Here is a 13219-nt window from a genome sequence, read left to right as displayed (position 1 = left end):
AAGCTCTCAAAAATCTGGCTTCATTCTTAGCAGTAGTTTGGTAAGAGGACATTAAAACATCGTAAGACATTTTTAGGTGTTAAACCAAGCATGCTCACAAAAATTTATCGGCATGTCAAATATGTCTTTAGTATTTCTCTCTTCAAGATCATGACCTCTACATCATAAAGAAATCTCCAAACCCTTTTCTGAACACAATTGACAACTTCGTGATGCCTCCTAATTCAATCCCAAATCAGGCCAATGACACTTCTCGAGTGAAGTTTTGACAGCCCTATTACCCTCCCTATCATCTTGTATAACTACATCTTGGCCCCTTCCTCCACTCCACATCCAAAGTGGAGTTTCTACACGCCTATTACCCTTTCCATGATCCAGCTCCCATCACATCACAAAGATCTCATTCTTGATTAACAAAATCCTCTAGATGAACATTGAACATACTCTAGGATAATAGGATAAGAGACCTACTAGGGGTCCCTGACCTCTCTATATGGTGGGCAAAAAAGGGCAACTTCCTTCAGAGGTAAAGCAATGGACTTGGCTCAAGTTATCTCCAAAGTTCCTTGTTTGCTTGGGGATGTGGGCAACCTTAATCTCGACAGGTAATGATGTGGATCCATCATTATGTCCACGACATTGTGACGTTCAAGTCACATTAAGACACTATGTTATAAGTTTATGCCAATTATTTGTGTTTGTGTGTACAATTAAAGTCCCCATGGTGTTGCTAGGGCTTTGAGGCTAGAGCCAAAGGTGACAATTGGGTTAATAAAAGGTTATAGAATTGTAGTCCAAGTCATTAGCTAGAAGGCTACTAGGCTAAATAACTAGATGGTTTGACTAAATAAATAACCCAAGTTTGTAAGGCTAGTTAGGCTACATAATAAGTCTATGTGGACCCCCTCTAATGGAAGATGAGTCCAAACCTTTGCTCTCTGTTCTACCATCCCAAGTTGTTTGAGAATATTTAGAAAGAGTAGCTAAGGTGCGTGTAGTGAGAATGCAAAGCTATAAGACTAGCTAAGGTGCTAGTAGTGAGAATACGAAGCTGTAAGAGTAGCTCATCATGTCAATGTTATACTTCAAGATACTATGAAGGACAAGTTGCATGGACGATAAAGAAGATGTCATTTCTTTCATTTCGTTGAGACATTGTCTCACGGAGCTATCTTTTGATAGGTGTCGCACAATGTAATTAATGCTACTTAAACTTCACAGAGCAAGTTTTACAAAAATTTAGAACATTGATATCGTCTTGTTCTTAATTTTGTTTACTGAATTGATGGCTACCCTAATGTTACCTTTGTATGGCTAACCTTTGTGCTACCAAATTGAGCTTACATAGTGGCTAACCTTCATGCTACTAAATATCTACAATTATGGGAAACCAACCAGAATTATATTAGTTTTTAAGTTAAAATGCATAACAAATTGTATTCATGAGAATTATACTTTTTAAAAGTTAAAAAGCATAACAAATTGTGTTAATCAGAAGCTCTTAGGTATAGAGACATTTGACATTGCAAAAAGCATTGATCTAGAGACACAAGCCTCACACAATAACACACCAAACCAACCCAAACCAATCCAAACAAATAGAACCACAAAAATCAAAATATATACTGAGCAAACCAAACAATGTAGAGACGACCTACTTTGACCACTAGAAGGCTTAGATGTGCAGAGGCTAATAATAGTAAGGTTGGGAGGTAGAGGACTAACGTGCAAAGGCTAATGATAGTAAGGTGGGAGGTAGAGGACTCCATATGAGAGTAATAGGAATAGATGGAAGGTGCAAGAGAGTGGTAGTAAAGAGGGGCTAGAAGGGAAGAGAGATAGCCCAAGGTAGTCAACCAAAGAGAGAAGACGTTGAGCAAGGCACGTGCAACTTGAATCGAGGAAGTGGAGAAGGTGGGGGGCAATGTGGGGGATGAGGTAAAGAAGAGAGGGGAGAGGAGCTAGGTTGGGTGGAGAGTGTATGTGTGTGTGCAAGAGAGAGAGAGAGAGAGAGAGAGAGAGAGAGAGAGAGAGAGAGCTAGAGAGAGAGAGATGATCATCATCATAATCATCATTATTTTAATGCCACATGAGAGGCCGAGTCAGTGTTCGCACAGAAGTTTTAAGTTTGTGGATAGAGAAACCTTCAACGTTCCATCTCATAGGTTTTTATGGAACTTTTGAGGCTGTAAGGCCAAAATATAACTAAAATAGGAAGAGAGGTACGAATTGGAAAAAAGTGCAAAGATAAATCTCTCAAGGTAGATGTGAAAACTTGAAAGTGTCATTGTGTAGAGTCTCCCTGAAAACACTAGCCCCAAGCAAGAAGAGGGGAGACCTATGGGATGAAAGAGAGAGAGAGAGAGAGAGAGAGGGGGGGAGAGAATTGAGGACACGTCATAAGGGGAGGAGGGGTAACGCCGATTGGCTGAGGCTGTGACGAGTCAGCAGGCCACGTGGACATGCCCTTGTATATAAAGTGAGATCACATTTGACATTAGATAGAATCGCTTCACGCTCTTCTCTGTTGAGTTCTCTCCATCTTCCCTGTCAAACCCTAGCTCGCCTTCTGCTCCATCAGGTTCTGGATTTCGCTCTGCCCAAGGTACCTTATCAGATTCATCAGGTTCTGAATTTCGCTTTCTGCTTCATCAGGTTCTGGATTTCGCTCTGATCAAGCGCTCGTTTTCCTCTCCTTTTTCATTCTTCACCCCTTCGTCAATTTCCGTCTCGTAGTAGTACCTTCTTCGCCGTTTTTGTCCTTCTCTTCCTGCTCCGTAGTTGATGAATTTTATTGCACCTTTTCTCCACCCATTATTTAAAGGCTTTTTCTTTGCACTTCCAGCTCACTTTTCCCTTTGCAGCGAGTTGTTGAATTATAATAAACCCCCGAATTGTTTCGTCCAGGCGCTCGTCGCAATCGTGGCCCCAAGAGACATGAACGATCGCATTCCTGGATGAGCATCCTGGAAGTCACACCCATTGGGAGCCTTGGGGGTGTTGATTATTCTCGTCGCACTGTCACATCGATAGTAGAGATCGCCCCAAGCGTGTCTGCCGTCGGCTAATTTATCATAAGTTTGTCAGCGAATTTGTGGTCGGGATTTACAATGATAATTCGAAGCATCGTGCTAATGCTGATCCTTCTAGGATTGGCTGTGGTAGTGAAGATCGCTGGATCTGAGGAATTAACCTCTTTTAAAGTCGATCAGAGTGAATCAACAACTTACAAAGCTGTTTCTGTGAGTCCAGCAAAGAACGGCTTCCTAGATTTATCTTCCTGTGTGTTCATTCAATTCTTCTATCTATCATCTCTTGAGGGTTGGCTAAAAGCTTTCATATGATGCTTGCGTGGCAGGATGCAGCCGATGCACTCATCAACAATCTGGGTTGGAGTAAAGAAGATGTGAAGATATCACACATCGATACAACAGATGCTAAATTTGGACAAACTTTGGTATACGAATTCGATATTCAAGTTGGAGATAATCTTATTCCAGTGAGGTTGTCCGAGGAGATTTCTTCCTGGAAGTATTTGGATGAACTTCCATCAGGAATTTACTCTTCTGAAGACAATACGGTCCCTGCTAACTTCGGTGACCCATTAGCTGCAGTTCTAGCTCCATTCCAGCTGTCGGGGCCGGTAGAGCTTTGGATTCAGGATGCAGATCAATTGCGCCTTGCAGTTCCAGTAAGCTATTGTGATTGTTTCTTCCTTACGTGCATATGTCTGTTTGCTTTTGCTGTGTGACTGCGGACGTGCATACTGCAAGTGTCTTCAGAACCTTTTTCTTCCTGCCCTTCAGCATGCTTGACATGAATTCTCTTAGCGTTTCCGTTGGTCAGCCTTTCTTGTGTTGCGTGAGTGTACAACCGTTAGTGTGGTCTGAACTTTATGGTGATGAAGTGATTGGGGGCATTGTGACCTCAGAGGTTCATCGATTAGCCATTTTAAGTATTACCAAATGCCTTGGTGTGATCTTGTTTATTGTCTTTGGGTTTAGTGTATAGGCCATGGTTGCAATATAATTGTTAGTTTCTCATGTTCAACTGTAGCTCTTGTGCCTTTCTTTTGCGACCAAGGTGCCAGACGTCTCTCCCCTCCCTTACATTGTGCGGAACCCACGCACATAAGCACAGAAGGGAGCTGCCACTTTTCCTCAGCTTGGGTCACCTTGGAGCAGCCTTCACACATCTACAGTATCACTCTCCTGTGTGCCATGCAGCTCAAAGCAGCCTGCTTGGACAGTTCTTGTGACTTCTGGCACCCTATCCTGGGTGCTGCTCCCAATGAGCTCCACCCAGCTGACAGCTGTACAGCACTTCTGTACTGTTGTATGCTTCCAACATGTTTGTGCATTTGGCAGGCATTTCAAGGTGTTGGCACACATCCCAAACCAGTGGGAAATGTCAGCAAAAAGTACACGATTTAGCTAAAACTAGAAGTTTAGGCAGCTTGCTTTATTGACAAGAGATCCCATTTGGCCAAACTGGGTGTGACTGAGAGATCAGCCATACGACGGCTATGGATGATTGAATGCGCTTATATTCAACTTTGTTTTCAACTTAGAAAAGACAGCTCTCCATAAGGCTTTCAGCTTATTTAGCTCAGTTTGACTGTTTCTGAAGTGGCCACCCCTATTTTTTCAGTCTCCTTATGGCGTATTTCAGATCTATTTGATCTTATACATGCTATAGAAGATGAAATCGATGCTCTCTCTGATTTCTGCCTGACTGCCACTAAAGAAAATGAAATCGTTGCTTTTTTAGGCCTCTCTGCACCTGGCTGCCACTTAGCAGCTCTGGTTTGATCCGTTTTGAAGCAGCCATCCCGTATTTGGAGGTTACTATTGCTGGTTATCACTCATACATAGAGATTTCAGTTGAGGGATATCTTGCTCCTCATCTTGGTCGTCAATTTCAGTCATTTCAACTTTCAAGTCTGTTTTGTACTAGTACAGGCTCGGCCTGTTCAGTTCATGCGTTGGTTGTACTTCCAGCCCCAAAACCAGCATTGGTTTTTCAACTTTTTGAGGTGGTTTTCATCCTGAGCTGCTATGTTTCATTCAATGTATTTGCTGACTCTGCATTTGTGCTTATCACTTGTAAGGATTGAGTCTTTTCTGCTCGCATCTGGAGTATTTCTTTGCTCTCAGGGGCTTTTTCTCTCCTTTGCTTGCTTTGTTGATCCTTGTGCCGAGGGAGATGGTTATTTACAGGTATCGTCAGATTTAGCCAAGCGTTGGCTTGTTGGGCTAGTGCATTTTGTTACCATTCACTGCAATTTAGTTTCGCGGGCACTTTTTGCTTTGTTATGACTGGCTCAGAATGACAATTTGTTTGGTGGATCTTTGTCCTAGGAGGATAAACTTGATGGCACCAATTACTGTTTGTGGAGTTTCATGGTTAAAAATGTGTTGGTTGCTAAAGGTCTATAAGGTCTTGTGAATGGAGATGAACTCTGTCGTGCAGATGTTGCAGCAATCATAGCTGATCAAAGGATATGGGATGCCCGTGATGTGCAGGCACTGGCCTTGATCTCTTTGCCAATCAAAAGGTTTATTATTCCACACGTTAGGCATTGCAAGACCTCTTTGCGTGCATAGCATGTTTTACAAACTGTGTATTAAAAGGATGAGGCAAGGGCTTCACTTCTCAAGCTTGTTCTTGAGAATTTGGACATGCTTGAGGGTAGCAGTATGTCAGAGCATTGGACTAAGATCCTGGAGAGCAACCCTTGAATGTTGATGAGATTATCTTTGAAATGGACTAAGATCCTAGAGAGCAACCCTTGAATGTTGATATTATCTTTGAAAAAGGTTTGATTTCTAGGACACTATAGTCATTGCTGGAGTCCTATGTGAGTTTTCACACTTGTCTTTGAGAGACAGGAGCTCGTGGGTTTGTTGTTGCAGGAGGAACAGACAAGGAAGAATAAATCTTCCTCTTCCCTTAGTAATGATCAAGCATTTGTTAATCAAAATAGGGGTCTGTGCAAGCAGGCATAAAGGCGATCCACAATTTAAAGATGCTTTAGGATAGCCATATAATGAGGCAAAGGATGATGCAAGCAAACTTCAAAGCAAAAAAGAGATGCCATTATGGTAAAAAGCCAGGTCATCATATCAGTGAATACAAAAAAAGCTTGGAAAAAGGGGAGGAGGAAGCTAGAATGACAATCTCAATTTCTAATGCTTCAAATACTGACAAGATTTTTCGACAGATCCATTCCTTGGGAAGGCATTCTGATGCATCCTTCATAGGCATGTTTTGGAGGAGACTGCAGTGGAGGCATGTTCAATACGATATTAATAGCTGCAAACTGCCATAGTTCACATTGCCAAATCAGGCACACTACAATTCAGCATCTTTCATTGAAGAAGTTATTGTTGCCACACAAGCATTTCGCATGCTGCTGTCATGCGTGTCCAACCGATGTAAAATGCTTTGAGTCTCTCTCTCTCTCACACACACACACACACACACACACAATACGCTGATCATCCCCACTGTGACAGCATATCCTCTTCTACCAAAAGAGGAAACAAATAGCAAATTCTTCTTTATTCTTGAAACATGAAGGGCATTTGAAGACCCAAATCAGTTCCATCTACTAATGACATAATAATCTTCGTAACTCCCTTCACAATATGTGAAGAACTGTTGGAACAGGATATTGTTTTGCCAACAAGAGCAGGCTTAAAATAAATAAATAAATGTACCACTCTCAAAATACCAAACTGCATTTGAAGTAGCACTCACACTGAGTGAACCGACCTCAAGATTGGGATCATAACTACATACCATTGCTGCTCATACACAATGATGTGTGTGGTCCCTTGAGGGCACCATCCTTGGGAAAGAATTTTGTACTTTGTCACCTTTATTGATGTTTTTTTGAGATTTCCATGGGTCTATCCTTTAAAGGAGAAATTATGATGTATTTATATCCCTTGAGCATATTGTTGCCATGGTTGAAAACCAGATAGGGTGCAAGGTGTAGACTCTGAGAACAAACAGAGGGGGGAGAATTCTTGTCAAATGCTTTATAGCATATTTGCAAGGACAAGGCATTAAGCACTAGTGTACAGTGCCATACATGGTACACCTCAGCAAAAGAGTGTTGTTGAGAGGAAAAGAAGATCTCTGATGGAGATGGCCAAATGTACGATTAAGGGTTGAAAGCTGCCCCATAAATTTTTAATGGAAGCCATTATGTGTGACACACATATCTTGAATAGATGTGTGACCAAAGCCTCAAAAACCATCACATCCTTTTGAGACTTGGCATGACAAAAAACCCAAGGTTGATTACCTTAGGGTGTTTGGCTACATAGCATATGCACATGTTTCTTAGCAGATGAGAGGCATATTGGATGATAAGGCATTGAAATGCATTTTTTGTGGCTATAGCAATGAAAGTTAGGGTTGTTGTCTCTACAATCCTCACACTTAGAGGATTTTTTGTTAGTAGAGATGTGGTTTTCGCAGAAAGCTCAGATCAGTCCTTAACTGAGTTTGAAAGGCAGCTGCCCACAGGTTCACTAGAGGTATTTGAAGGGGTTGCTCACACTAGCACAAGGGAATAGATAATGATGAAACCTTTGTCTCAAATTCTAGGATGACCACCATGAGGTCTGCTGTCAATGGCTGGAAAGTGCATTAAACAACCTTTTTAAATGGAGACTTGCATGAGGAAGTCTATGTATTCAATCTATTGGTTTCAAGAAGTTTGATCAAGAAAATAAAGCTCTAGGGCTTGGTATGAGAAGATTTATACTAGTCCGGCTGGAATAGCCCTATATAGTATTTGTCAAGAAGACAGAGGGGATATGTTGATAGTGAGTCATGCTGCTTCACAGGCACTAATGGAGAGAAAATTACAGAATTCAAGAAATTTGGGACAGTTGCACTTCTATTTAGGAATTCAGTTGTGTATGGGTCCTATTGCGTTCTATTAAAAAATTCATAGCTAGCAATCTGCTAGCGATTTTCAATCCGAATCAACTACAAAGGATTCCTTATTTTGTGTAGAAAATTCCCAGTGGGCTTAGAGGGGGAGGATGGGTGGGCTGAGTAGGGGAGAGGGAGGGAGCTTCGGGTGGGAGGGAAGGCTGTCTGAGAGGAGGGCCTTTCACCATTGTTTTGCTGTGTGCAATTGCTAGCACTCACCACAGTTGTAGCACGCTCTGCCTCATCCATCACCATGTCCTCCTCCCTCCTCAGCTCAGCTTCCATTTTTCCCTCTCCCTTCGTTCACCTCCTCCGCGCTCCCTCTCTCCCCCCCCTCAGTCTCTCTCCTCTCTAGTCTTTCTCCCTGGCATCGCTGGCAGCGAGCAAGCAAAGGCAAAGGACTGAGGCGCTTGGAAGGCAGCCTTATATAGGCGACGACTGAAGGTGGTTGGAAATTTCGGGAAGGTAGAACCTTCCAGAATTCTAATCGCGCCGCCTTAATTCGAAGCTTAATCATTCGCAAACAGCCCTCAAACATTTTTGTCGCGCCTGGCATACTCATACTAATACGATTTTAGGAACCTTGTGGGTACCTATTTAGAAATTCAGTTTATGTAGTCACAAAAGGGCATTGGAAACAGCTCAAGTATTCAAGGACTGTCACATAGGTTCAACATTCAGAATTGTAATGAAACATTTGATGTCACTCTGTACAGTCATGTTGTTGGTTGCTTGATTCATCTATGCAATACACGACGTGACATTCAATTTGGGTTGTCACAGGTGAGCAGATATATGCACAGCCCGAAGGACACTCACTGGTGTGCAGTAAAACACATTTTCAGATATTTGCAGGTCACCCAATGTCTAGGATTGTTTTAAGACTGGGCTAGTGACTGATGATGGTAGGCAGTCCACCCAGTGGAAAGTGTTTCTTTCTTGGCAGCTCATGCATATCTTGGTTGATCAAGAAACAACCCAGTGGCCATGTCAACCTAAGTACAGAGAGACCTTCACAACTACTGTTGAGCGTGTAATGAAACATTTGATGTCACAGTCATGTTGTTGGTTGCTTGATTCATCTATGCAATACACGATGTGACATTCAATTTGGGTTGTCACAGGTGAGCAGATAAATGCACAGCCCGAAGGACACTCACTGGTGTGCAGTAAAACACATTTTCAGATATTTGTAGGTCACCCAATGTCTAGGATTGTTTTAAGACTGGGCTAGTGACTGATGATGGTAGGCAGTCCACCCAGTGGAAAGTGTTTCTTTCTTGGCAGCTCATGCATATCTTGGTTGATCAAGGAACAACCCACTGTGGCCATGTCAACCTAAGCACAAAGAGACCTTCACAGCTACTGCTGAGCGTGTATGGATCAAAAGATTGATGGCAGATCTTCATGGGATTTTGAGCCACTCACTCCTATTCTACTTTCTAGAGAAAAGGTTGAAGCGTTCTGAAAAGCATTAGGCTTATTTTCGTTTGGTGATTTAGTTCAAACCTTGCACATCCTGACACTGTCGCTACAGGGGGGGTGGTCAAAATATTAAAATATTAAGTTAGTGTATTAGTTGGTTACAAGGTTAGGGACGCTTATCTAATGTTTTTACCCTAACCACAAGCAGTGGCTGAGTTAGTAAGTGGTGTGTGTACTCTAACCCTAGTTGGGGCTAAGTTAGGGGTTTTTCATGTTGACACCCCATCTTCTAACTTCTTCATTGTGAATCTGACCAGTTTCCTCTCCAGCTCCTTGCATCCTTGCATACTCGTCTCCATTTGACTTCATGAAATGTATACTCTGATTTGCAGCCCTCTCTAGAGGTAAACCATCAGGAATACCCTCAGGAAAATAATTAGCTAATTCATATAACAGAATTGGTTCTTCATCCACGCAAAGAACTTTCACCAGTAGAAAGAAAATCACGAAGAAATGTTTGTGCATCATCTGCTCGACCAAGTTTTCCGTGTGCATACAATTGATGATAGGAGTGTCAAGTTTATCATGCTCACCTTAAAGATGGATCAACCATCCATCTTTCTGAAAAGAAAAGAATATTTCAAATAAATCCTAGAGTATGACCCAAGGATACATCAGTGCTGTGTAGGTGCAGAATTGGAAAATTAGAAGTATCTTTATATATCTCCAACTTCACATGATTTACCATTTCCCACCCTGACTTCTAGGCCTTGGCCTTCAGCCAACAAGACTACGTACTTATGCCGATTGGGAATTTCTCGTAACTTACACTTCTTAATTAGAGAGATCAATTGCCACATGGCCGAAAATATCAAAGAAGTATGCGTCTCATCTTTATGGAAGAATACTTCGAATTTTCAGGAGATTAAAATGCTAGAGTAAGGAGTTGGTCTCTGTCACCCTTAGTGGTTTCGCTCGTTCATGTGTTTACTACATTTTATTCAAGGTGTTTCTAACTCATTTGAAGAGTTGGTGGGGTTGTTATTGCAGGAACAGCTGACATTGCCTGTAATGCCCTTATAAATGCCAATACAAGGGTAGGGCATTGGCAATGAAGGGTAACGAGCGTGCAGTAATAAGAGGGGCAGTTGTTTTAATGGCAAAGATGGGGATAGCAAGATGGTCTTGATAGGGAAGACTCAAGTACTGCCATAAGCCCATTTACTTCATTATGGAGTGGAGGACAAAAAATTGCCTTAGGTTGCCTCATTTGTTGTCCATGATTAGTACGGATTGTTTGTTACATGGATGGTGGTGCACAATCTTCCAAATACGAAGTTGGCTTAGGAGGAGGGATATATCATGCTCTTTGTTCTTTGCATCTGGTGACTTGATTGTCTGTTGTTATCAACTGCGGCACATTCTTTCTTATCCTTGATTTTTGGGTTTTTCTTTTTGTTTTTCATTTTTGGGGTCTATTGTTTTCTGTTTTCTCTGGCAGGGGGTGTGGTGTATGTGGAGGATGTGGTCTTACAGTTTTTTCTGTTAAGAATGCTTTACATCTTTTGTACAACATTAGCACACAGTGTTTTCTGTTTAGTCTGGCAGTGGTTGTGGGTGGATGTGATCTTACACTTTTGTTCTGTTAAGAATGCTCTACATCTTTTGTGCAAAATTAGCACACATCTTCAATATTAAGTCGTGGTTTTCTATGTTGCAGCATGATGTTGAAGCAGGGGTTCTGAAGAAAGTGTTATTAGCAGATGGAGCAGTAGTAACAGTGGAGGGAGCTCGAGAAGTTAGTCTTGCAAAACCTCTTCAGTTACCCCTGCCCCTACCTGGGACCTTACGCGAAGGTGGCATAGCAGCAAGTATAGTAGCACTTGCTGACCGCTTGAGATATGCATCTCGCACAGAGGAGAAGCCAATGCTTTCTTTGAGGATAGTTGGGCCTACATCCCTGATTGCATCTGCCGCTTCTAAAGAGTCTGATTCAAATATACGCAAGTTGAAGGTGAAGCGGTTGGCCCCTGGAGCAGTTGAGCTCGTTTCACGACTGCAAGACCAAGCTTTGGTCAGCCCTCCAGAATCGTTACCGATTCTCAGGCAAACAGAACTCTGGGTGTGGCCACTTCCTTCATTGAATGGATCAGATTCACGGTTATTGAATCTAGAAAAAATTATGATATCTGCTTTAGGTCCCAATGTGTACAAACCGGGATCTTTCAAGCTTTTGAGAGCTAAGGTTTCTGCAGCAACTTTTGTAAGGGTTGAATTTCAGCTGGAAAAAAAGCTGACCAATGAAAATTTTCCTCCAGAACATTGGCCGGAGTGGAGAACAAGGCCTTCACTGCAAAGATTGCAGTTTGAAGTTTTGGCCAAGGTGGAAGGCGAACAGCTTCTTCCAGTAAGAGTTAACGCCATGAAGCCCTATTCAAATATTGAAAGTACCACCTGGAGGGCAGCAATGGGAAACATATCTTATAGCAAGTACCCCAAGATCTTTCTACCCCCAAGCAGTATGACTTTGGATCCCAAGTGGGAGGGTGTGATGGATTAGGGGAACAAAGTTAGCGACTGTAATATTTAATCAATCTGATCCATTTCAGAGCTTTCTTTACAAGGAGTTTGAGAGCTCTCTTTGCAAGTAAATTTCTGAAGTATATGTTTGAAATGCTCTATAATAAGTTACAGTATGTAAAGGTGGGAGTAATTGATTAACACCCTATTTGAATATAAAGGTTGGGCAAGCTTGCATGCATGGGCTGTCCTGGTCAAATGCTACACCTTGATGTTTGCATAAGCCTAGATTCTATTTACACTAGTAAATGGACTGCTTTGCCTTGTGTCTGTGTCATACTATGAATATTTCCATCAGTATGTTCTATATGTCATAGGAATCTATCCACTGCTATAACGTGGTATTTGATTGCGAGAGAAAAAGGCAATCCTGCAACAATCATAGCAGCAACTGAATTTGAGAAATGTTTGTCTTTGTTTCTGCCACATGTGTATAATGGAATGCAGTAGGATTATGATTATCAACATGGTAGTACTTTTTTTAATGGTTGATTTTTCTAGGAGCTGCTGCTAACTTGAGGCCTCAATCTGAATATGTCCCTTGTGTTTGCAAAAATGCAAATTCCTATTTATCAGGTGGTGGTGTCATTGAGAGGGGGTGATAGCTGTGAGAGAACAAATATCTATTGTGTGTGTGTGGACCGACTTTGAACTTAATGGGGAAGTAAATATTTTCAACAAAAATCTGAATTTGTACGATTGGATGTATTCTAGTCGTACAAAGGTATGTAATTTGGACATAGGTTGATGGTAGGACAGACAAAGGGGAGGCGAGTTGGGGTGTGGTTGGACACTTAACACGTTCAAAGACAAGAAAGCAAAGGGAAACCTAGCCTTGATCTACTGCTAGTATCTACTAAACCCAGTAGCCTTAATTTGTTTAACTTGTCTATATGTGGGGCTGCTGCTATTGTGAATTGGTGCCCGCTGTGGTGGGATTTCTCTATGAGGGCCCTCATTCAGGCACCAAGTCGGCTCCTAGTGTGTTATCCTTTGCAAGCTGCTGGCACAAAGAAAGAACTTCTACATAGTCAGCAATTAATAAAGTTCTAAGGCCATATGCAATATGAAAGGGTGATTCGCAAGAATAGGGATGTGATGGGAACTACCTTTTGTAATTTTTTTTTTTTTGGGGGGAGGGGGGGGGTAGAGAAAAAAGTATATTGAGCATTAAGAGTAGATATTTACATGATCCGGAGGTCATTTTACTCCACTTTGAAGAAGGATTTATTAAACATCTAGACCTTGGATTTGAACACTA

The 13219-nt window shown here is 41.8% G+C and overlaps 1 protein-coding gene across 3 annotated transcripts; it reads left to right on the top strand.

Moving 5' to 3' along the window:
- The first annotated feature begins 2420 nt into the window (after nucleotides 1–2420).
- On the top strand, nucleotides 2421–12149 carry LOC147881705 (protein TUNICAMYCIN INDUCED 1-like). 3 transcript variants are annotated; one of them, XM_087401445.1, is made up of 4 exons: nucleotides 2421–2605; nucleotides 2908–3242; nucleotides 3359–3691; nucleotides 11099–12149. In XM_087401445.1, exons 2-4 carry the CDS (start codon nucleotides 3111–3113, stop codon nucleotides 11936–11938), a joined length of 1305 nt encoding a protein of 434 aa, XP_087257571.1. In that variant the 5' UTR covers nucleotides 2421–2605; nucleotides 2908–3110; the 3' UTR covers nucleotides 11939–12149. The 3 variants fall into 3 exon arrangements, with proteins under 3 accessions (XP_087257571.1, XP_087257572.1, XP_087257573.1); XM_087401446.1 differs by having other exon boundaries at nucleotides 2421–2626; XM_087401447.1 differs by having other exon boundaries at nucleotides 2501–2581.
- The last annotated feature ends 1070 nt before the right edge of the window (nucleotides 12150–13219 follow it).

This window comes from Dipteris shenzhenensis, chromosome 30 (assembly GCF_047967505.1).
Source record: "Dipteris shenzhenensis isolate YYH24624 ecotype China chromosome 30, Dip_SZ_1.0, whole genome shotgun sequence".
Lineage (NCBI taxonomy): Eukaryota > Viridiplantae > Streptophyta > Polypodiopsida > Gleicheniales > Dipteridaceae > Dipteris > Dipteris shenzhenensis.
Note: the sequence above shows the minus strand (reverse complement) of the source record. Positions and strands in the feature narration are given on the sequence as shown.